Source organism: Melospiza georgiana, chromosome 2 (genome assembly GCF_028018845.1).
Source record: "Melospiza georgiana isolate bMelGeo1 chromosome 2, bMelGeo1.pri, whole genome shotgun sequence".
Lineage (NCBI taxonomy): Eukaryota > Metazoa > Chordata > Aves > Passeriformes > Passerellidae > Melospiza > Melospiza georgiana.
In genome coordinates this window covers 41,565,621-41,589,870 of record NC_080431.1, presented here as the reverse complement: position 1 = coordinate 41,589,870, position 24,250 = coordinate 41,565,621, and the positions used below count along the sequence as shown (strand labels likewise).

The 24,250-nt window shown below is 40.0% G+C and overlaps 2 protein-coding genes across 10 annotated transcripts in view; both read left to right on the top strand.

Moving 5' to 3' along the window:
• UCHL3 (ubiquitin C-terminal hydrolase L3) overlaps positions 1–14,097 on the top strand; it is a 44,710-nt gene extending 30,613 nt beyond the window's left edge. Inside the window, exons 7-9 of the mRNA XM_058018335.1 lie at positions 6,328–6,403; positions 8,993–9,051; positions 10,315–14,097. Coding sequence (XP_057874318.1) covers positions 6,328–6,403; positions 8,993–9,051; positions 10,315–10,398 — 219 coding nt within the window. The 3' untranslated portion in view covers positions 10,399–14,097. The remainder of the gene's footprint in view (positions 1–6,327; positions 6,404–8,992; positions 9,052–10,314) is intronic.
• A 2,298-nt stretch (positions 14,098–16,395) lies between these two features.
• The window catches only part of LMO7 (LIM domain 7), a 132,364-nt gene continuing 124,509 nt past the window's right edge, over positions 16,396–24,250 (top strand). For 7 of the 9 annotated variants that reach the window (XM_058019269.1, XM_058019267.1, XM_058019271.1 and 4 more), the window contains exon 1: positions 16,396–16,494. In XM_058019269.1, the coding sequence (XP_057875252.1) occupies positions 16,426–16,494 (69 nt within the window). In that variant the 5' untranslated portion in view covers positions 16,396–16,425. The remainder of the gene's footprint in view (positions 16,495–24,250) is intronic. The other 2 variants (XM_058019274.1, XM_058019273.1) reach the window with 1 other exon arrangement.

Here is a 24,250-nt window from a genome sequence, read left to right as displayed (position 1 = left end):
AACAAGTAGGATTAGTACAGCTCTGATATTCTCCTAGCTGTACAAAGAGGCTGAACTGCTCAGCATTGCATGAGACCAGCATTGTATGAGAAATGTATGAGCACTTCAGTATTGCTTTTATTAAGAAATCTATGCTCTTGAATTTAAAGGGGTGGGAACATCCTGTATATTGTGTTTAAAATGTAGTTGAACTTTCTTGTAGTTCTGAGTACATTTCTACCACTAAACCATTGACAAACAGAAAAAATATTGTTTCAAAATCTAGAGCAAAAGTTGTGATGCTGAGAGGCTTTTTCTAGGCTCCTTAAATAAAAGCAGTTTTCCTAGCTGAAAACTTTCCTTGACTTCAATGGTGGTTGACCTTGGCTGGACACCAGATGCCCATCAGGCAGCTCTGTCATTCCCCTCCTTTGCAGGCCAGGGTGGGGAGAAAATAAGAGAAAAAAACTTGTATGTCAAGATAAAGGCAGTTTAGTAAAGCAAAAGCTTCACATGAAAGCAGGGGAAAACAAAAGATTTATTCTGTACTTTCCATCAGCAGGGGATGTCCAGACACTTCCTGGGAAGCCAGTCTTGAGTGTGTGTAGTGGTTGGCCAGGAAGGCAATTGTCACAATTACTAATGTTATTAGTTCCTTTTCCCTTTTTCCTCCTCCTTTCTCTTAGCTTTCATATCTGAGCAGACCTCATATGATACAGAAAAATCCCTTTGGCCAGTGTGGGCCGCCTGTCCTGGCTGTGTCCCTCACAGGGCTTTGCCCGCCCCTCTCCTGCTGCCGAGGGTGAGGTGTGAGACAGGGCAGTGATGCAGGGCCAGCGCTGCTCAGCAGTGCCCACAGCACTGGGGTGTCACAGCCCCTTTCCAGCTACCAGTGCCAAGCTCAGCACTGGTAGGGCTGCTCTGGGGAAGCGAGCCCCATCTCTGCCAGACCCAATACATCCTTTTAGAGCAGGTCTCTAGATGAGTTAAGGACATATATTAGGAGGGGGGGGGAAATTGAAAATACTGTCCTGAAGCGTTCTGTACAAATCTGATAAATTGCAGTAGATGTGGCAAATTTTTAAGATAAGCTAACAGCATGCTTGTTTAGTAATGTTGACTTTCCCTCCATCCTCATCACTTTCTCTTCCAGATCATCTGTTCTTTCAGTGTTTCTCTTTGCCTTAGGGTTGCTGCCTTTTTTATGACAAACTCACTGCAGTATATTGAGCATGAATAGAGATGTCACTGTTTTGTGAGAAAAAGCCAGAAACAGTCTTACTGAAAACTCGTGACCATCATTCCAGTGGTCTTTGTTTTAGTTGCAGTACTTTAACTGAGACCCAAATGCCTTTCACAGTCCTACACAGTGTATTTGCCCAAGCACATCCCATGCTGCAAAACAGAAGTTACAGATGTCTGATCTATTCAACAGCAATTGCATCACTTTTTCCATTTTACTTCAGAATTTATTGAATATAAACCATACCTAATAGTCTTCTTTTTTGGATTTGTTTTCCTTTGGCTTCTTGTAATATCTGGTGTAGATAAACTTCTAAGGTTTTTTTCTTCTCTTAAAACTGTAGATGCTTTTGTCATGATCTTTCAATTGGATGTATCTGTATTTTTTTATTCTCAAAGGTTCTGCAAAATTGTCTCTTCCCTATCAGTCTTCAGTACTCTTCCATAACTTAACAGACTCCTGATGCCAGTTTCTTGACTTAACACCAAGTGACTTTCCTTTCCCAGTCACTACCTGTATTGCAAAGCATTCTACTAAACTGGTTTGTGAGGCTTCTTGCTTTGCTTCTCCTTTCAAAAGCAAGCGTAAGGGAATAATAAAAATACAAGATATAGTTGGAAGAAATTGCCTGAAAACTGTCATGTAACACTGCATCTGCTCTTATAATGTGGTCTTTCATAAATACATTTTAAGCAGGCTGTGGTAAGGCTTGTTCAGTGGATCCATGAGAGCAAGACCATTTTTTTTCTCAGTTGTAAGTTTGTCACAGAAATGAAGTTCTTAGGAAAAGAAACCAGTTGCACATAAATTTGACAAACAGTTATGTCTTGACTGAGCAACATTTGAAGATCAAAAGATTTAAAATGCATGAAAGTTGAACACCAACTTTTAGATTGGGATGATGGTCTAAGTGCATTGCAAGAGAAACTGTGCAGGTGATGAAATACACTTTATTAGACAGGCTGACATGATTGGGCAAACAGTGATGTGGCATGTACCACTGAGTTTCTGAAGGTTAGTGCAACAACTGGAAAGACTGGTTTAGTTCATGAGGAGAGGGCAGCATGCACAAAGGTAAAACTAAAGGAATTTCTTAGTACAAGAAGGCATAGGAAGGGTTATCATTTATATTGTGAAAACTTTGGGAAATGCAGTTTTAATTATAGATTTGATTCCTGCTAGAGGAAGAAATGTAGAGGTTCTGTTTCAACTAATGGGTATTGACCTGAGACAAGTCAATTCAAATTGATTTCTCACAAAGGTCAGCACTTGTTTATTATTCAATTTGAATGTCCAGGTTAACAGAGAAGGCAGTCAAATCCTCTGAAAAACAGGGACTCTGATATCTAAGTACTTTTAATGTGATATCCAGAATTAGAGGGCAGACAACCTTGGCTGTCTCTTTTGTGTGTGCAACTGAGTATTTATGAAAATATTCTGTGTTATTGTCATTGAATGTTACCTTAATTCCTTGGAAAAAAGTTACATTTGAGATGATGTTCTCAGAACCATCACTTTGAGCAGTGAACTTATATTTTTCTTCTTTAAATCAGTTTTGAGTCTTCTGGTTTTTATTTTTTAGCATGTTTTTAGTTTGGAGAAGTAAATTGGAAAAATTATGTCTACTGACCCAAATTACCAAAACTTACTTCTTATACTGTGATTGCAACCATAACAGAAGTTTTGTGAGCTACTCAAGGTGCTGGTATTCTTCCTCTTTATGTCTTTCCTGGATAGGAGAGAAGTATACATTTCCAGTACTCAGCATGACAGCTCTTCAGAAGACTTGAAAAATGAGTCTTGAATCCCATAGGTCAGTTCCAAATCCTAATTAGACAATTGCATAATTTATACTCCCACATCTTTCTCCTTGTGCTTCATACACACATGTGGTCCTTCAAATGTGCTTTTTTCCTTTTGCACACTGACTGGGCTTTTAAGTGAAAAAATTTAGAGGAACAGATAATCTGAACATTTGATTGATGTCTGTGCTACTGTGGTCTTTGACAAGAAGAGCAGTCAGGAGAAAATCCTCTGTAACTGTTCTAAGCAATACTTCGTGATTAATGTGCAGGAAGACTTCTTAAAGCTATGCTCCTTGCTCTTTTAAACATTCACATAGACACTTTATTAGAAACTTGAAAACTTGGCCAAAGGTGTAGCTTTTTGAGGAGACCACAAAAGACATCTCCCTGGAGCTGACATTCCCACTTTTTTCCATTCCTTTGAAATTTAAAGTCTTCTGGTTCAAGTGTTAGAATTTTTAGGGCTTCCCAGTGAAGTGGAAATTGGCCTGAGTAGGCTTTTCATGTGGTGTCTGTGTGTGTTTGAGTGTGCTTGCACACATATGGATGTGTTGGGGGCTTTTTCCCTAAGGAGGGGAGGAGTGGAGGGATTTTGAATCAGATTCATCACATTGGGAAAGATTAATCCAGTTACTTGTTTGCTTAAGTTATGAGCAGCAGATTTTTATGATACAAAGTTTTAGGTCATTGGGACTATTTAGATCTTATTGTTTTGTTGTGCTTATGATTATGCAAATTTTTTCTGTCAAAAATTATTGAAATCCTATTTTTCAAGACATATAAAAATCAACTTTACTGCTATCTAGATTAGATGGAAAGAAATCTTAATGGAAGGAGACTGCATACACTAGAACATATGGTAGAAAACTTAATAATGGCATGGCACTTTCATTCTCTCTGGGATTGGGGAATCAAAAATGTAAAAACACAGCATTTCTCACGGTTTATGGCAATAGCACACTGAAAGCATGTTATTTAGATTAGTCTTGTACAAAAACTCAGCAGGATTCTATAGCAGTCTGTCTCTAAGTAAACTTTATGAAAAGTCAATCATGCTTTTTTTGATGGCTTACTTATTCATCTTCTTTCTATATATATCCTCAGCATTCCAAGCATGCCAATGGTGTCTCTCTAGAGAAAGGGTGTTTATTAGAATTTGACAAAGAACTTAACACCCAAAATGGTCAAAAGGGCAACTATATGTTGTTTCTAAACGTAGTAAAAATCAATTCCTGAACATCTCAAAGTCCTCAGAAATAGTGATGTACTCTCCTGCTTCATGTCACCTTGAGCCCAGGTAGGCTCAAGGTAGATATAGGCTTTAAATTGTTAAGCCACCTCCTTCCTAAAGTGACACTAACTGGCAGTGGTCTTCTCCCTAACCATGACATTTCTTAAACCCAGATTTCTTAGTTGATATGTTTAATTGATAAGTGAACAGCTGTGAAGCGGTATGTCTATGAAGGGAATTAGGTGACAGTGTGGGATTTTACAAGCCTTGCCTGCCTGCACACTTTTGTAGCACTACAGTTTAGATGTCTGTAAAAAGTTGGGTGGTCAATAGCAATAACAACAATTGGACATTACCTGCTGTCTTGTGTGGTTTTATGGAAACTTCTGGTTTCCATAGTTTGCAACTGGAGTAGTCAAGTTCTTGGGGCTGTTTGGTTTTGCTGAGTCCTGGCTCTGTTTGGCTTTCTGTGAAACAAAATTATCAAAGTCCATTTCACTCAGACAGCTTGAATTTCTGGTGGAAAGATCCTCTTGCCCCTTTGATATCAGATGCCTCATCTTCAGTGGCCAGAATGCATTTTCTCCATTCTAGGCTCTCTGAAACAGTGATGAAACAGGGTGTTTGTGCCTTTCACACTTCTAACTGGTCATGGAGATAAATCTTAAATGAGAGTGAAGGGAAGTTGTGTGGTATTTTGTTTTCTTTTCTTTTTTTCCCATTTTTGAGCTTGCTGCACAGAATTTCTGTAAGCTGTTGGCATTTCCTCCACAGTGCTGCATTCGTTGGCCTTCTTAATGTATTTGAAGGACTTGTGGTGACTTCTTGTCCTTCTCTCTGTTGTTCTGGTTGTTTGCCAAATTTCTTCAATTTATATCATCTTTTAAAGTCTTTTTTCATGGCCATCATCAAAAAGGAAATTTTGAGCCCAGTCTTTAGAAGATGATACAACTTTGAGGTTCTACAGCTTATTTTACACTCTAATCTGTTTTTAGCAAGTTTTTACATTTTTGGAGTCTTTTAGAAAATTCATGTAAGCCTAGCAGTAATTAAAAGATGAAAGAAAAATCATGAAATACATTTTCACACAAGTCAGGTTTTTGATAATTAAGAAAACCTGAAGTCCTTTTTCCCATTTGATCAAAACAATATCATCTTAAATTGTGTTCAGATGCAGACTGGACAGACTGATAAGGAATTAACACCATCAGTTGCTATTAAACACAACAGTGGTGATAGAGCTTTTGGCTCAGAAGTGATGAATGATCTTCTGGCTTACAGGTTCCAACATCACTGCTCAGCAGATGCTGGGAACGTGTGTTGGTGGAGCACCATGCTCTGGATGCCCACAAACTTCTGCAAAAGCTTTTGCTGCTTGCTGTAGTTGCCAGCACAGTACTGGGCTAGGTGGATCTTTACTCACTGTAACCATTTTTTATGTTGCATCCCTTGGTGCTGTCACTGCACTTCAGTCCTTACTGGGTATAATGAGTATGATGCCACTTGCAAAATTCAGTCTGGGCACCTCTGGCTATTATCTTTCCTCCCCACCTAAGATGTGTTTGTTTTGACTGCCTGTGAAGGGGAAACTGGTTAACTGGGGTTGGCTTATGAGGAAACAATTATTTTGACCGGTAAATATTTTCAGTTCTGAAATATTACCATTTCAGAGTTGAGTCTTGCATCACTTTGTTATGGGAGATAAATTAGTGAAGGATTAGTTATTTATATGAAAGTCTATTTTTGATGTTTATGTGTTTGAGCTGATTTTACTTCTAATTCAGTAATGAAAAATAGAGCTTTTATGTAGAGCTATAATCAGAAGTATTTCCAGATACTTTAATGCATGGATTCTTACTGATATATGCATTGCAGACAGTTCTTTTGTATTCCAAAATGTTCCTCACTTGACTTCTGCCATTCTGTATAGATCCAGAATTACAATTGCTTCCCAATTGTAATCTCTTTTGTCCAGGTATGTTTTATATTATGATGATACATGCTCATTAATCATATAGCAATAAGAGTTCAATAAACACAATTTCTTTCTGTCTTGTTTTGTCTTGCAGGCACCAAGTATAGATGAAAAAGTAGATCTTCACTTTATTGCATTAGTTAATGTAGGTGGTCATCTCTATGAATTGGGTAAGAACACTTTTTATCCACTATCCATTTTTTAGAAACAAATTCAAGTAGTGATGCTGTTAACTGTCAAAGTTTCAGAGAGATTTCTTGATGTTATGTTGGGCTTAGGTTCTTTTCAGCTGCATCTTAGGGTCTGGGGATTTCTTTCAAACAACTGCAGCCTTCTTCTTAGTTTTTTGGGATTTTTTTGGAGGCGGGGGAGTTTGTTTGTTTATTAGGATTTTTGGTTTGTTTTTTTGGGTTTTATTGTTTTCCTTCCCTTAACTCCATCCTATGAAGGTAAAATGGTACAGAATACTAGACTGCATCCAAACTTCTATGGGCATTTATAAGGACAGGAAGCAAGAAAAATGGATAAACACTCAAAATTTCACAGGACATTTGTTATGTTTCTGTTCCCGAGCTGCTTGTGGAAGTATTAAGTTAACTGTGTGCCACTTCAGAAATGTTAGCTGTATTATTAAGCAGCTGTGCTTAATAAGCACAGCATAAGTGATAATGTTTAAACTCAAATTATGCAGTCAGGTTACTAAGAGATATTAACACTCTGCAACTTGTTTGTAATAGTCTGGTATTTTTTCCTTTACTTTTTGTGGTCAGTAGACAGTTAACTGTGCAGCAGTAGTCCTTATTTCCTTATTTTTTGAAATACAGCTATTTTTTCCTGTTCAGATTGTGTAGCACTTAGTTTTGCTCAGATATTCTCTAATGCCTCCAATCTTAAATATGTTGCTGGGCAACTAGGTTTTCCAGCAGGCTCTTCAGAAACCCAACAAGCAGATCAGCATGTAAAAACTGCAAGTCACTGATCTTTCCTAACATAATTTTTGCAGTATTTTATGGTGATAAGACTTTCATCTTTTGAAAATCAGCATGTAATTAAGCAATGCCCTTAACAGGTGATAAGTAATCACAGCATGGGGCATAAGCAATATATAAGAAGTGCTTATGGTAATATTAAGTTGATCTAAGGGGTATTAGCAGGGATAAGTCATAACCAATAGGCACACATTTTTGTATTTTATGATGCTGTCTATCTGTCAGTGGACTAGATCAAAAAGGTAAGTACTGTAGGATGCAATAAATATTTTACGGCTCTAGATTTCAAGGCATAAGGGATGACTTTCACTTGTTCTAGTTGTGTGCTGTGATACATTTTCATTGTCCATGAATTTATGCTGCTTGAAAAGCTGACTACATACTATGATGAGCATGTTTACCCAATTTCTGTAGGTATGATGTGAGAGAAGCGCCATTTGAATTTTTCCTAAAAATAACAAATTAGAAGGAGAAGAGCATTTAGCTCTGATGTACAGTGGAATGTCAATAGTACTATTTGTTATGTTTTTAAAATAACTTCTCTGTGTACCAGTGGAAGGAAGCAAAAAACCCCCAACATAAAAGTAGTAAAATGGAAGGTTTTTCAGTTGATTCACTGGCTTCAGACAGTGTGGGCAGCATGTGGGCTTTGGCATGCAGAAAATGCTAAGGAAGCACATGGATATTAAATATATGTGATGTTTCAGTCATAGAAAACACATTATTTATAGACATGTGAAATTAAAATGTTGTTCTGCCAGTAAGGACTCAAAAAAGCCCCAAAATTAAGGTAAACTTGCAACAGTGCAGGGAATTCAGTTCTGTTTCCCTGGCATTTTCTGAGGGTTTTGCCTTGTATCTGCAGCCCTGGTAGTTACAATAATGAACAACATCTTGTTCATATAAATCCAAATGTTTTTCAACATCAAATCTATTTTTAGTTATGGAAAATGTAGTTTGGAAGTGTTGTCAACTTTGGTGGCAACTTTGGGGAGGGAAAAGCCTTTTACAGGGAAGACAGAGCCAAAAGGATTTTGTTTTGTATTTTTAAAGAAATGTTTCAGATAACCTGACATAAGTTTTCATACTGTTAACTCGTTGCAAGTAACCTGAAGCATATTTATATTAATGAAATTCTTTTTTAAATGCTGAGAATGACAAGCTTTATTCTATTGGAAATGCAAGGAAAAAAAAATATAAGAAAAATTAACCATAGCAATCCTGTTTAAATGCTGTGAAAATACTAAATATTTAGAGCTGTTGGGTTTTGTTTGCTAATCTATTTTAAATGACAGAAACATTTTCAGTGGTGCCAGACTCTTCAGAATGGTGGGTTTGCTACTCTGGTCTGTTGTGGAGTCCCTGATCACAGCTGTCAAACACCACAGACATTCAGTTGTCTGTCTGTGTAAATCCATCAAGTGTAGCTGAAATTTTTCTATTCTGTTTGAAAACTGAAGTACTATACAAGCACTAAACCAACAGCATCTTACAGTTTTGAAGTTTTCAACTTAAATACTGAAAAATATTTCATTGTTTTTATTAGATTATTTTTTAAACGCAATAGACTGTGTATAATGATACTGGTAGAAGCAGTCAGCAGTGGAGAGACCAGGGAACATCTAGCTGCATGTGTGAACTTTATGAAAAATGTGATAGCATTTTGGAAAGCGAAGTACAAAAGATCTGCTTAAATAGTTTCAACTGGAAAAAACAAAGCTTTTATAATTTTATAAATGTGTTATTCAATCCCACTTTGTCTTCCAACAGATGGGCGCAAGCCATTTCCAATAAACCATGGGGAAACCAGCGACGACTCTTTTTTAGAGGTAGGGATACAGAACCTCCTTAAATGGTGCTATATGAAATTCTTGCTGTGTTTCTACAAAATTTATAAAGTAGATATATGAAAATACCTATACAAGTCTAGCTATATTTATATGGATGAGGAATAGAGCAAGTGGGATGGTGAGGCCAAATTAGGTTTGAAAAGAGATACTTTAGAACACTTACATTGTGGCTGTGGATGAGAGAGTATCGTAACATAAATATCATAAGGGTCGACTACAAGATCAGACTGACTTATCTTCTGTGCTTAGATTTTCATATACTCCTGCTCCTTTCAATTAGTACATCTAACAAGAAGTTAGCAGACTGAAAACTTACAATTTTTCATCCTCTTTCCTTTGGTTTATAGTTTGATAGGTGTCACGCTGACAGAAGCTGATTTCCTTTCTGACCCATGCTAATGATCATTCTTCTCTACTTTCACAGCTTCTTTTGGGTGCTTCTTTGTGTCATGAGCTCAGAAAATAATTGGAAAGGGATACACTGAGTTGGGAGGATAAACTGTCATCCCCACAGAATGATGCAAAGTTGAAGTTGAGAGAAGTCAATGCATAGATCTGAGTTTTATGATATCCAGATTGGATTAGTATTACAAAAGGAAGAAACCAGAGAAACTAAAACAAACAAAATAGAAAATTATTTTGTAGTCTAGAAGCATAGACTAACGTCTGTAAAGTTTGCAAATAATTTGTGCTTGCTTGGACAGGGGAAGAAATTGGATAAAGCTTTCCTTATTCTTTATGTGTCTTTTTCCTGTTTTTGCTGATAACATGTGTTCTCCAGATTGCACCCTAAAGCTAGATGAAGGAATTACTTAAAATCTTTCAATCACCCCACCCAGCTTAGATTCATCTTGAAACAAAGGAAAAATTTCTGAAGGCTGCAGTACTAGTTAAGGCAAACTTCAGAGATGCATTTAGAAAGTCAGAAAAGCAACACATCTGCTGCACAAAGTAATATTCAGTCACAAAAATCATCATTGCTAAAGGTCCTTCATAAAACTTTTTCTTTTAGGCTGCCCATATGAGCACTGTAAGTAATCTTGAGTCATGGTAACTCACATCAGAAATACCATTTATGTAGGTTCGTCACACTATTTAGGAAACCTTTATGGAAAAATCCATTTTGGGCCTAGTTTGGATAAAGCATATCTTCGTTTTCAGTTGTGTTTTGTTTGCTTTTTAATAACAAATATGATTTATATTGTTTTTCATTTTGGTTTTCTTTGTACTTTTTCCCCCTAGGATGCAATAGAAGTTTGCAAGAAATTCATGGAACGTGACCCAGAAGAATTAAGATTCAATGCAATTGCACTGTCTGCAGCTTAAAAGCCTTTTCCTGTGAGGCAACTCTATTGCAATGTATTGTAAGAATAAAACCATTGCCATATGTTAATAGTACAAATTTTGATACTTCCCTAACATCTTGACTAATTGTAGCATACGTGGAATAAACTTTGCATTTGTCCTTGCTATATTTTGCTGCTTGTTCCTACTGCAACTTTGGGTATTTCTATACAGGCATGCATTTTGTGCAAGATTTTTATGTGGTGGGTTTTTTCCCTTCCACCCCCTTAAAAGTTTTGGGACTTACTATCTGTGATATTTCCTTGTAATAATGATGAGCTGCTTCAGAGCAGGATTGTCATTTGTATCATGCACAGGTAACATTCTGAGTGGAGTATGGTGATATGGCTGAAAACTTGGAGTATGAGGTTATCTCCATCCTTTATTTATAATGGTGCAAGAATACTATAAGAACTTCTTCAGGTGACTCAAGTGAAAAAAAAACATTTTTTCAGTGCATTATTTTAAAATAAATGTGTGGAAGAAAATAGGCAGAAAAAGGACTATTCTTACTGTTGGTGAGCACTAACATTTTAAAATTATCTTAATGTTTACATTTTGAATAAAAACTTCACTTTGTTTCTCAAGTCTAATAATGTTAATAAATTGTCAAAAACTTTAGTTAAACCAATGCTTGCTATTTATATTATATGTGGAAAAATGACATGGGTTTTTGCCCCCGAAAAGGCACATTAAGAAATTCAAATGGTAGGACTGTGGAGGGCACACACAGTTGAATACAGCAATGTGAAGTACCTCACCTAACTGAAATAAATGATAGAAAAGTGATGATTGTTGTAATGAAGTTTGTTTAGCAACAACAAACAGACTGGAGGTTTTAAGGCAGCCATGATAGTCATGTACTTTTCTCCCCTGTTGGAATATGTCTTGTAAGTTTGTCAGGTGGCATTACTGAATGCTATCTGATAGCCTTCCCCTGTGCCATCCCTCCCACTCCACCCACTGATCTTAAGGTACTGTTGACCAATTTCTATACCTGAATCAGTAACATTGTGGTTGTTTTGAGTTTGATCTTCCTGTTTGGTTTTGGGTTTGGGTTTGGTTTTTTAGCTAAGCAATCTTAACACTTTAGGATTCTTGTGAAGATTGGTTTGGGTTAATGTGTGTGGTTTTGACATTCCAGAACAATATTCCTTATTCACTCCTTTGAAGTGGAATTATTTAGGTTTGCTTCCAATCAAACCCACTGCCAAAGGAAACTGAGCCCTCCACGTCCCAGAGGGTGCTTTCATTCTCTATCAATTGTCATTGCAGGAAAAATGAATGGGGTTATGCCAGAAGCATTCTGGCAGAGTTTTGCTTCTTTATAGAAAAGAAAGAGGCCTGGCCTCTGTCTTATCACTTTAGAACATCTCTTGCACTCTAAAGAAAAAGTTGGCATGTCTGTCTAAAACATGTCACCTGGAGAGTCCAGTAACAGCAACAGTCTGTTTTCTATAAGTGAGCTGCTTGGAAAAGCAAAGGAGAAGAATAACACTAATGAGCTTCTATTTTTGAAGCTTTTGCTTTTTCACCCTAATAAAATGCAGTATCATTAAGACTTGGTTTATGTTGCCATGCTCATTAGTAAAGCCCTGAAACTTGCTTTTAAATAAAAATCAGAGGCTTTAGTAACCGAACCAGCTGTGTTGTCTTCTTGCTAATATCAGCAAAATCAAATAAAGGTTGTCACCACTGAATTGGGAAATTGCATTTTTTAAGCTAATGATGACTTGGAGGATTGCCTTTCAAGTAACCCATAGTTAATATAGATAAGGCCCTTTTAGGATAGGGGAGAGGGTGAGGACAGAGAGGAAGTGCAGTTCAAAGCTGTTAAACAAGATACATCAATTGTCTACTCTAGAGAAATGTCTCATCATATATGATCTTCAGTGTTCAAAAGTGGGTTTAAGTAATCAGTGGTGTGTCTCTGTTTTTGTGCAGCTGTTTATTGCAAAATCCCTTCAGAAGTGGAGCTCCTTGTTGGGTAAAAGGACTGACTAGACAAATTAGGACAAACATGATAAGGTTAGAATAGTAAATTTGGGGGGGATTTTCTGTGGTCATGCTGAAAAATACATCTTGAATCTTAAGTAAAAACCTATAAATAAGAATTCTTAGTATTTTGGCAGTATTGCAGTTTTGCTCAGCATCTATGTATTCTTCAAATCAGTTGTTCTGCAGGGTAAGGTTTCCCTCTTTTATTTGCCCTGTTAATTTCTGGTTTATTAAAATGTAAGATGGTACATTTTGAGATGCCAAAGGAAGAGCGGTGCACTAGTTTTTGTGCTGAACTGTATCTGTTCACTGCATGGTCTCTTGGAGAAACTGTGAAAGACTGCACTGCAGAAATTCATGTCACCCAACATGTACAGTGTAAGAGCCCTCCAGAGCTTGTGAGGCCATGCTTTGGCACAGGCTTTGGCACTGTCTCAAGGAGCACAGGAAGTAAAGGGATCTACAAGCTGCTGGAATATCTCCCTCATGGACATAACCTGTACAACATGGGTTAAAAAAGCGAAGTATGAAGACTTGGCTGACTTGTAAAGCTGAGCAAGGTCCTGCTAGAGGCTGATAAACCCTGTAGACCCCATGATGCTTTTGGCTCTGTGATGCCCCAGTGTCTGCATCATCGCCTGAGCTGTACAATCTCTGCTTATTAGCTCAAGCTCTGTGGGAAAATAACACTGTATGTTCTATCTTGTGCATCTCTGCCAGAGCCTCAACACCTTTGTGTGGAGGAGCGTGGCTTGGCCATGGGCACACAGTGCAGGAAATCCCTCTGCAGTCTGGGCTGCCTGTACACCCCATTTTATGGAAATGGTGTGTGTAGGAGTGAGGAGGTGATGCATGCTCCACGCTTGCATTAATTTTAGCTGAGTGGAGCTGGTGTGCTATTAAGCAGTCAGGATTGTTCAAGCCTTTTAAGTATATTGGTGCAAGTTTTCCTATGTTATTTACAGACATTTTGTTAAGAAATGATAATTTAATAACCAGTACAATGCCCTTTCCTTTCAGTCATGGCTGCATGATTCATTTAAGGGAAGAAGAAGAAAGTTGTTTTCTGACATTGAAATGTATGTTTGAAAATAAAGAGACTTAACAGCCCACACTTACAAAATAAGTACGGTCTTCCCTTAAAGAAAGAAGCCTGCCTTGGTAGAAAATATTATTGTGTCAAATATTTGTAGAACTCTTCTTGAAAAGAATATGACATAAGCTGTTGCTTGATTTATCCCCAGGAGCACACACATTGAAAGGGTTTATTTTTGTCTGGTAGAACAATATTACATTTGCTACTTTTGACAGCAACAATTAGCAGTCATATCTGGTATATGTAATCTTTCTCTGATCTAGGACTCTGGTGACTTACATTGTTAGTGCAAAGGAATAATAAAACTATTTTGGTTGCTCAGGCTCACATAGATAATTTATCTGTGACAGTTGATTTAAAATTCACTTTGAGGATGAGATTTACATGTTGGAACTTTTTTTACTTAGTGAGGAACTTCAACTTGAAAGTTGCTGTGATCCATGCAGTCTACTTAAACACTTAATCAAATTACATGATTACTCAAATTACTTGAATTACTTGATCTAAAACATTAAACTCTTCATTTGTAAGAAAAGTTACTTGATTTGTTATGAAGTGAAATAAAGCAACCAGAAATAAGTGAGAAATGTGATTTTTTTTTTTTTAACATGACCTCTTTTGAAGCCTGTTTTATAGAATTCTTAGTTACTTTCTCCTACTTAGGGACAAGTACTGTACTCTTAAATGAAGTGAAAGTCCTTAAAAACCGGAGAAAGGCTGCTGTAGTTCTCCAGAAAAATGTTTGGTAACCTCAGGTAATGCAAACTGATGTCAGCCAGCAGCAGTAGCTGATACATGTTTTATTTAGACATTTTTAAGCTTTGTAATCATGGATGTTAAATAGTGAGATGAGAGGGTTTTTTCTGATGTTCAGGCTTCCCACTCAAGAAAAATGCAGATTCTTCATTTGTATCTGGTCTTGTGGCTGATCTGGCTTGGAACAGGAAAAAAGGGTAAGAAAAAAACCCTTGAAATTACAGCTTTGGTTATCATATTATTCCTTGCTGACTCCATAGCATAGATGTCTCAAATCATACCATGATGAGGAGCTAACTACATAACTTCTATACATTTGTAACTTTAATAAAAGACCAAATTTCTCCTGTGGAACTTATTTCAGCAAGAGTCACTGCATTTTCCCTCCTGAGTCTAACACCAGCAACACTGATTTCCATATACCACAGAACCTGATGGTTCATAGCTTCTTGGCTTGTTGATCTCCTAAAATTCTTATTCTCCATTCTGAGAAGGTTTTTTGTAAAACAAGATGTGTTCCCAAGTCAGCCTCTCAGGAGAAGTGAATTTGCGTGTAGTACAACAGCTTTAAGTTATCTTTTCTCAGTAGTCCTTTAAAAATTACATACGTTCTGCCATGGGCTATAATAGCAAAAAATGTGTGCAGCAACTCAGTTTTACTTACAGAAAAGACATGGAAAGAAAAAAATAATACAAAAAGTTCAAGTAGGAAAAGATCATAGAATTGTGAAGGTTGGAAAACACCTCTAAGATCATTGAGCGCAATGTTAAACTAACATTGCCATGTTCACCACTAAACCATGTCCCCAAGTACAACATGCACACTTCTTGAACACTTCCAGGGATGGTGATTCCCCTACATCCCTGGGCAGCTTGTGTCAGTGCCTGAGCATACTTGCATTGAAAAAATTTATCCTTATATCCAATCTAAACCTCCTCTGGTGCAACTTGAGGTCATTTCCTCTTGTCTTGTTGCTTGTTACCTAGGAGAAGGATTGAGCTCCACCTCGCCACAGCCTCCTTTCAGGTAGGAGTAGAGAGCTTAAATACAATGTCAAAATGAATTCTAGTACTCTGAAAATCCCAAATAAACCAAAGCCAAAACACAACAACCTAATGCTGTGGATTAGTATTCTAGAAAACGGCTCTTTTCCCTGATACTTAACTTTTCTGCTTAGCACTTGTCCACTTCTGTATTGGAAGAAAGGATTTCACTGTTCAGCCAGCAAACCATCTCCCGGCTGCCTGCCGCGCTCCGGTTTGCTGCAGCACAGCGTGATCCCAACCTGTGGAGCCGTGCTGAGACCGGGCTTTACCTCTGAGCCTGGGATAGCGCGTGCTATGGAGAAGTAGCAAAAAATCTGTTGCACTGAGCCGGGCACAGGGACTCGAATGAGGCAGAGTAATGGGCACAAGTGTGGGTAGTGGGAGCTAAACCAGAGCTGAGGCTAGCGGGGCTGGGGAGGGAAGCATGGAAGCCGAGCCGTGCGCCTCCAGCTCAGCCAGGGCACCTCCGCCTCGGTCACTTTGTAGGAAAAGCGCTGGAAAACAGAGCGTGGGTCTCTCACGCCTCCCGTAGCTGAGGAAAAGGCTCCTAACTTAGCCCCCAGACGGGACACGCTGCAGAGCGCGGGCCGCTTCCCCGGGAGCGCTGCCCGTGGCTGGCCGGGGAAGCCCCATCGGTGCGGAGGTGAGGGAGGCGGCCCGGGCTCCCGGGGCTCCCGCGGCCCCGCCGCAGCGAGGGAGGGCGCTGGGCAGTCCCGGCCGGGCGGGGCGGCAGGTGGCGGGGGCCGGGGCGGCGGGGCCGGCCCTGAAAGGTGCGATTGTCCCCAGCTATTCCTGGTATGCGCCGGGGCGGGAGCCGCCGGGGGCGGCCTCCAGCGGCCGGGAGCGCGAGGGGCGCCGCGTCCCGGCGGGAGGGAGCCGCCAGGCCCGCGGCGGCGCGGCCCCTCCCGGGCGTGCGGCTGCCCCGCGGGTCCCGGCGCTGCCACACGGCCCGCGGCTCTCCGGATTCCTGCGGCCGCGGAGCGCCAGCGAGCTCCCGGGAGGGGGAGTTCCGCGGGGAGGAGGCGGAGGGGGAGGAGACGGCGCGGGCAGCGTTAAAAGGAGGCAGCTGAATGACAGCGGCCGCCGCCGCCCCCCGCTCGCTGCTGCTGGCCATGGACGGGAGAGAGGACGCGGAGTACGACTTCCAGGCGGCGTTCGCCGAAGCCCGGCGGTGGCTGGAGGTGAGGCGTCTCTCGGTGCTGCTGGCTGCCGGCCCCTCGCTGCCCCGCTCCCTGCCCGGGGTCCCGCTCAGCCCCGCACGGCGCTCCCGCGGGGCTGCCCCGCTGGCCGGCAGCGGCTCCCGGGACGCGGTCCCGAACCTGGGCTCCCTGTGGGCACATGCGGACTGCTATTTTTAGAAAGTATCGTGGCAACTTGCAGAAGTCTGTCTGTGCAGTATCGCCACCGCCCCCTCCTCGCAATCCAAATTAAAGGCTGGCTTGGTTGCCCTCCTGTCGTTAAGGCTTATAATTTCTTGCCATCTTGTAAATTACTTCTGTAGCGCTTGCTCCGAGACAGTCTGAATTAAAGACACTCCTTCCTGTCTCGAAAGCGTTCAGGACAGAGAGCAACCTGAAATTAACACTCATTTTCTTCCCTCCTATTTTTAAACATGACTGTCTGACTGCACACAGCGCTTGACGTAAATATCCGTGTTTCTGTGTGACTAGCCCGAGTCACACCGGGGCGGTACGTGCCACAGCTTGGGGAGAGAGTTGTTCCTGCATGTACCTGAGTGCCACCAGGGCAGCATCGCCTGAGCGAGAGAGGCTTGGGAGCTGAGAAGTGTTAGGAATACTGAACAGCCTCCCTCGGAGTTGTGGTGTGCTTTTAAAGAGGAGCTTTAGAGTGCTGGTTTAGATGTTTTTTAACATATTAAGCTTATTTCTTTGTTCTTAGTCATTTAAGGTGAAACTTAGTGTTGTCAGCACCACTATCGCAGTAACTTTGGAAGGGGGAAATATTCAAAAAAAGGATGTTTGTTACTTTTTTACCCCTCATCTTTTAAAGCTTGTCAAGACTTGAGTTCAGGTTTCTTTGTTTCCTCTGTAAAACAATGACATCTAGTGCTTAAAATCTATTGAGGATGTTGAAGTGAGCGCATCAAAGGCAAGGGTATTGTGAATGACCTCCACAAGTGTCAGTTTTGTGTCCTCTGTTAATGTAGGTAATTACAGCAGTCCTGGCTTCCCCATGTGTCAATTCTGTAAGAGCTAGCTGTGGGTTTAAGTAATTAAAGCATTCCTCTCTCACGTATACCTTTCTTACATTGCTTTCTTTAAATTGGCAAAGCTCGCTTTAAAAAGCTTCATTAAGGTGTAATGTTGACTTTGAAAATCCTACTTTAAGGTGTTGGAGATTTGTTTTAATTATTATTAGATTTCATATGATACTGGCTGGTTGTACCATTCCTACAAAAGGTTTTGTGTCTTTGCCTGCCAGTAGCATGTGGGAGCTCTAGCAAAGTAATGTATGTAGTGTGCACTGTTTGTTTAGGGGGAAAAAACATATGCTTAGCTTCCCCCTTGCCCAGTCCAATTTGTGTGGCTATCCTTTGATATGTGAAAGCTGTTCTTATTTTAAAGTAACTTTTAAACTTCCCCCTTGGAGAAACATTTTTCTGTAAAGAGAGTAACTTGCAAACCTTAAGGTATTGATAAACAGGATGCTAGGAATTCCATAATGTTAAAGGAAGATGTAAATATTTATTTCCCTATGAAATGAGGTTTGTGTTTCAGAAGAATTGTTGTGTTTCTCTGCTCTTTACATCCAGATGGATTAAAAAGCCAAGACTAACCATTTCCGTTGTATGGAAGAGTAATGATATTTTTAGGGTAATGAGGCATGTCCCAAGGTTGTGTGTGTCTTGGTGAAACAAAGTGGTGTATACATGACAGTGAAACTTGGTGAGTCCTAATGATTAAACAATTAGTTTTGAAGAGGAGGCAGATTTTCAAATATTTATGAACTTGAACTTCTGATGTTTTGGTAAGTTTTTGTGTACCAGCTTCTCCCTAACATTAGAGGAGATGAAAGCATACAGACACCAGCTACTATGTATTTAAGGGAACAAGCCAAAATATCTTTGTAAACTGTTACTCTTTCCCTTTGCTAATGAAAGCTTTGTTAACATATTTCTGTATTTCAATGGAGAATTTTATGGACTCTGAGACTTTAGAAAAAAACCTCCAACCTTGAAGCTGAGGGCTTTTTAGTAACAGGAATGAGCAGCTGTATTTGTCAGATCCCAAGAGGAGTAAAAAATACCCCAAAACCATGAAAAAATGTTACCCTGTATTTTTTGAAGGTTTTGGTGAGAGGAAACTGTGTCCTGGTCAGGTTCCTTTTCTGCTTGTTCCCAGCTGAATTCTCCATGCTGTAGGGCAGCCACTGGCTCACTCAAATATTTGTCCCTAGTCCTTATGCTACAAAAAAAACCCCCAAAAAGCCAAACCAACAAAAAAAACCTCAAAACTAAATAAACCCCAAGCCTCCCCACCCCCTGCAACCTAAACCTCCAAACAACCCTAACCAAAAAAGCACAAGAGCTTGATTAAGAATAATAACAACAAAAAAATTGCATCTGATATCTGGTGTTACTTAAAGAAAGACTTTGTTCTTTAATTCAGGTTCATGTTGAGACATATTTTATGATAATGCAGACAAGGAATGTCTGAAGCCTTCACAATGCAGAGACCTCTAAACTGTGGTCCCCAACCTCTTGTGTTTCATGTGTTGGGAGCTGGGAGGAAATGTTGCCTGTAACAAGAGCTGGAGTCACTGTGGAGCTGCCTGTTGAGGATGTCTGCTTCTTTGGGGGAAGGAATGGTCATTTTCTGGGCAAAACTCAAGCTCTTCTCAGGTGTCCTTTCTACAGAAGGCAGCAATGTTTAGTGGTGTTGGCTTCTTGCATCTGAGACTTTTGGCACTTTCTGAGCTCTGCCTGGAGCAAGTGGTGCTGATCAAACTCACCCAGCCTTCACCTGGCACCTCAGCTGGGCAGATGGTGCATGCTGAGAATAAAACATTGGAATACCATGACTTGGCAATAGTTTCTCAAAGAAAAGACTGAGGAGAGGCCTCATCACAGTCTCCAACTTCTCATGAGGGGAAACGGAGGGTAGGCACTGATTTCTCTCCAGTGACTGGTGATGGGACCCCAGAGATTAGCATAGAGCAGGAAGGTTTAGCCTGGCTATCAGGGAAAGGTTTTTAACCCAAACGTGGTGAAACTGGAACAGGCTCCCCAGGGAAGTAGTCCCAGCACCAAGCTTGGCAGAGTTCAAAAAATGTTGGGACAATACTCTCAGACACATAACGTGACTCTTGAGGCTCTCCTGTCCAGGTTAGGAGTTGGACTTAATCCTTGTGTGTCCCTTCCAGCTCAGGATTTTCTCTCATTCTATGAAAGGTAGAGCATGTTTGCCAAAGCTAGAAATAGCTGGGTTAAAATGTTTTACTGTGTTCTGTTCCATATTATAACTTCAGCAAGCCAAAAGCTGTTCCTCCAAACCAAAGCATTCTTCCCCCAGCTATTAAATATCCCAGACTGCCGAGTCTGTTTTCCTGCCTCAAGATGTGGGAGGGCAGTCTGCCTCTCCCTTTCTGCAGTCCACCACCAAGTTCACCCTTGTGAATGAAGGGGAGACACAGTACCTCTCCCCCAACACATGCTGCACTGTTTTAGGAGTGATGCCCTTTGAAGAGTTCGAGAGGAAAGAAGTGTATGCTGTTTTCTTGTAAAATGTCTCAGCTTCTGATTCTACTTCTGTGTTTTAATCAAAGTCTAATATTCTGGTAAATGTCTATGGTTTGAAATTGCTTGCTAAAGCAACTTGAAACCTGACCCACAAAGTCTGTAAATCTTTAGTTAAAGTGCCTTGAGGCAAATAACGCTTGGATTTTTTTCCCCCTGAAGTAGTCAAATGTACAGATCCAGTCTGTGGAGGGTGGCCAGCGAGCGTGTGCCTGAATGAATTGTTGGAGTGAAGCTGCAGAGCTGTAGGAAAGCATGTGGAGCAACTTCAACAAATCCACTGAAGTGAAAAAGGGGTGTTCAGCCAAGTAACTATTAATATTGCAAATTATTACAGCTCTTCTTGTGAGCTGAATTTCTTTCTCTAATAACTCCTGTGGAGTTGTAAGTCAGTTATTCTGAGAGGTACTAATTTCATCAGAGTGTGTTGAGATTGTCAGAATCAGGACCCTGGAATCCTGGAATTGCTCCTCATGCAGGGACACTGCAGCAGAAGTTCTTCCTGGTGCTAACACTACCCAGTGATGATGGAGAGAGCTGTTTCACCATGAAGATTTCTATAGCAAGATAAGGTTTTTATCAATTTTAATAGACAGTGTTAGCAGAAGGAAGCCCAGCTTATCTGGACAGCGACTAAAGCCACTCCTCTCTGTCATGACCATTAAATAGATAGTGAAATTGCTTAATTATTTATTTTGAATGCTGATGTGTATTGACAGCTGCATGCATTATTGCATTACAGTGGATGTTGGAAATTACTTAGGGCCTTTCTTTTCTAAGAGATAACAAGTTTATATGTATGTATGTGTGTGTGTGTGCACCCCCTGCACCCATCCTCTCAAACCTACTCAGAAAATTGAAAAAGCAGATTTGCAAAGTAACTTCATAGAAAGAGTCTGCTTGAGGATAAAACTTGAGAATCAGGACAACTTATTGAAATCTTTTGGTTTGGAACCACAGTACAGCAATCAATTCAGGGAATGGTCTCCGACATGTGGTCACCAAATGTTTCTTTTTTTTTTTTTTTTTTTTTTTTTAAGCTGTTTGGAGTTTGCATTTCTCCTGTATATTTTCATGGCTTTTGCAAATGCAGCTAGAGGTCTAGCAGTGATGTTTTCCCTGTATTTGCATAGAGATCTTACCTCAGTGATTATTTTGTTTTGTTTCTCCCCCAAGCATGAATCTAATGCATAGAGTCTGGTATGGGAAGAATAACTGTGGAAATTGAACACTAATTTCACTGTTCAAATCCTCTTCTTTTAGGTACCTTTATTTAAGTTGAACTAATCAGTATGAAAAAAAGAGTAGTGTTAGAATAAAAGATGTGTGAATGAGAAGGCAAAATCTATATATTCTGTTCCCTAAACCATGTTTAATACTGGGTAATATTCTGTCAAGTCATAAAACCTGGGTGGGCTGGTTTCTGGAGAACTTCCTACAGCACAGCTGCCAAAGTCCTGGCTCACGTTTACATAAGGGGTGTATTTAACCCTGCTTTAGGTGGATGCATCAATATTTTATTACTGTGTGTATATTCTTGGCAATGTGTATTTCATGGAATACATCTAAGTGTATCTAGTTGATGTATAAATATTAATTGATGTATAAATGTGCATGTTGTGAACTAAATATTGTGGGAATTTTAATCCTGGAAATAATATTCTCTCCATTGCCTGCAGACTATGAAAGTGCTGTGGTAAAATGCCACATAATAGGGCTAGCAACAATGTGTTAGAGAGAGAGGGTGACAGTAATGCCCTTTGATCTGGCTGAACACTTTTCTCTGTTTCTTTGTCCCCTTGCTTCCAGATCTCAGGAAAGGTGTCTGTAATATGTTTGAGAGGAAAAGGGGACTAATTTTTGCTTAGAGAGTAAAATCTATTTCCTGGTTTCTGCAAGGTGGGTTTATATATTTTCAAGTCTATATTTGGGAATTCTCAGGGATAATCAAAAATCTGTCTTCACATAGTCCTGTGTGATGGGCATGCATAGCTTTGAGCTGAGTTCACAATGCAGTTTCCTTTATGAAGTTTCTCTTTGTAGTTTTGAGCGTTGTATTAAAATTTTGCATGAAAGCAGCATCTGCAGGCACTTTGAGAAAGAATTCACTTGTTGACTGTAGAAGTGGGTATGTCTTCTATACTGGGGAAATGCATTGCAGTTTAAGGGGAACTGCAGACAATTCTGACCAGGCTTTTGTTTTCTTCCAGTCTGTATTTTATGGTTAGCAACTAGAGTTAGTTGTGGCATTATGTTTTTTGTTTTTTCTCCTGTCCTTTAGTTTATTTTTTTGAACTGTGTCCTGATCCTTTCTGCAGTTTTGTGGGTCAAACATTTTTTTCTGCCCATAGTTTAGGGAGAGGGTGAGATGATGATAATGATTTCCATGTTTAGCATGCATTGCCCCCTCCTCCCCCACTACTATGGACTCACTTTTATCACCTTTTCTTTGTCAGGTGCTTTTTTTGGTCTAAATTTTTAAGTTTATAATGAGCACTTGTGCATATTATGTTAGACAGTGACCTTGCAGAGCTTTGGAAAACACTTGGGTTTTATTGTGTTTTAAGAACCAGATACATTCCAGCTGTTTCTTGTACCTACCACTCCTCCACTTTAAAGTTCCTTTATCCACTCCTGCAGGACATTTTTTAAAAACAAAACAAACCCCGACCTTTTCTGCTTAACAAGACTAATACAGCTCTTAACTCTCATTTTCTAAACAGGCTTTCCAGCTACAGCAGTTTAATGAAAAACAGCATGTGCTCCCAGACCCAGTGTATACTAGAAATGCTTCTGCTGGCCTAAGGTGTGCTTGACACACCTCACTTATTATCCAAATTATCTTGGGAGGAGTGTTTTGGTTTTGCTGTTTTTCACATTTCTGAATGCTGTCAATCCAAGTGAAAATCTAACTTTAAAGGAATGTAGTGAATAAGTTGCTTTAAAATAGGTTCTGTTGCTCTTCATGCTGTGAGCTTCTGCAAGGTGTTGTGAATTTAGTGTTTATTATTAGTGCTAATTTTTTATTTTTCCAATGTAAAGAAAGATGTATGGATCTGACTCACAGCATGCTAGCTTCCAATTGGATACTTAGCTGTAAAACTTTCATTTGTGTTTTATTGAATAGAGAAACCTAATTTCAGCAGTGTTTTCCATTCGTGGTACAAAACATCTGGGATTATCTTGGAAGGGCATGAAGATTATAAGACTTGCTTTATATTTTTTTGCCAGTGTTGGCACACGTTGTGCAAATGTTGGCACATTTTTTTAGTACCAGCTCATGTGAAAGTTCTCAGTTTTGTTTCTGGATGTGATTCAGCTTTCAGTTGTTACTGTTAGAAAAGAACACAATATACTAACTTTGGGCAATAGTTATTACTGTGTTGGCCAAAAAAGTCAAAATCCTTGTAATGTATCACAGATTTAAAGGAGTTAGTGTAGCTGAGATCAGTTCAGCTAGCACAAACAGTGAAATCTGTTGTTTGGGCCGAGCTGTCCTCCTCTAGCAGATCCCACGACAATGTGGTTTTGTGTTAGTGCTGAGATGTTATCCCAGCAGGGTGTCATTGAAACTCCCGTGCTTGGCCTGTGCTTCCCCTGCCTCCTTTTGCTGTGTCAGTAGTGTTCCTCTGACGCTCTGGTGAGCTGGCTCGGGGGAAAATCAGAGTGTTTTGTGGTGTTTGGTATTTGCTTGGCTCCTGAAAGGCAAGAAGGACACCAGTGCTCCAGCCAGGGAAGAGGTAGTGCTGATGGGGTGGCCTTGTGGCCGCAGCTCGCTGTTGGGCTGCAGCTGACTGGTGGGATGAAGAGAGGCAGGCACCTGAACTCAGACAAACCATCTCTCTCCCTGGAGGTTTCTCAAGTCACCTGCTTCTGCCATTGCCTGGCTCTCTTCCTTACATGACTCAGGAGCTGTTTGCTAGGTGCCCAGGGTCGAGGTATAAGCTAGACACCTGGATTAGGGAGGCTGGCTTCCAGCCATAAATAACTTCTTCAGGATGAATTTCATAAGGTTTGTAAATACAGTTGGAGCTGTTTTAAATAGAAACTGCCAGGAGTTTCTGAGCCAAAGCATTTGATATGCCTGTGCACTGACTTCTACTGTGGAAGAAGCAGTCCTTGTGTCTCACTGAGGCTGTGTTGGTTGGGAGATGGTCCTTCAGAGATACTGGGATATCTCG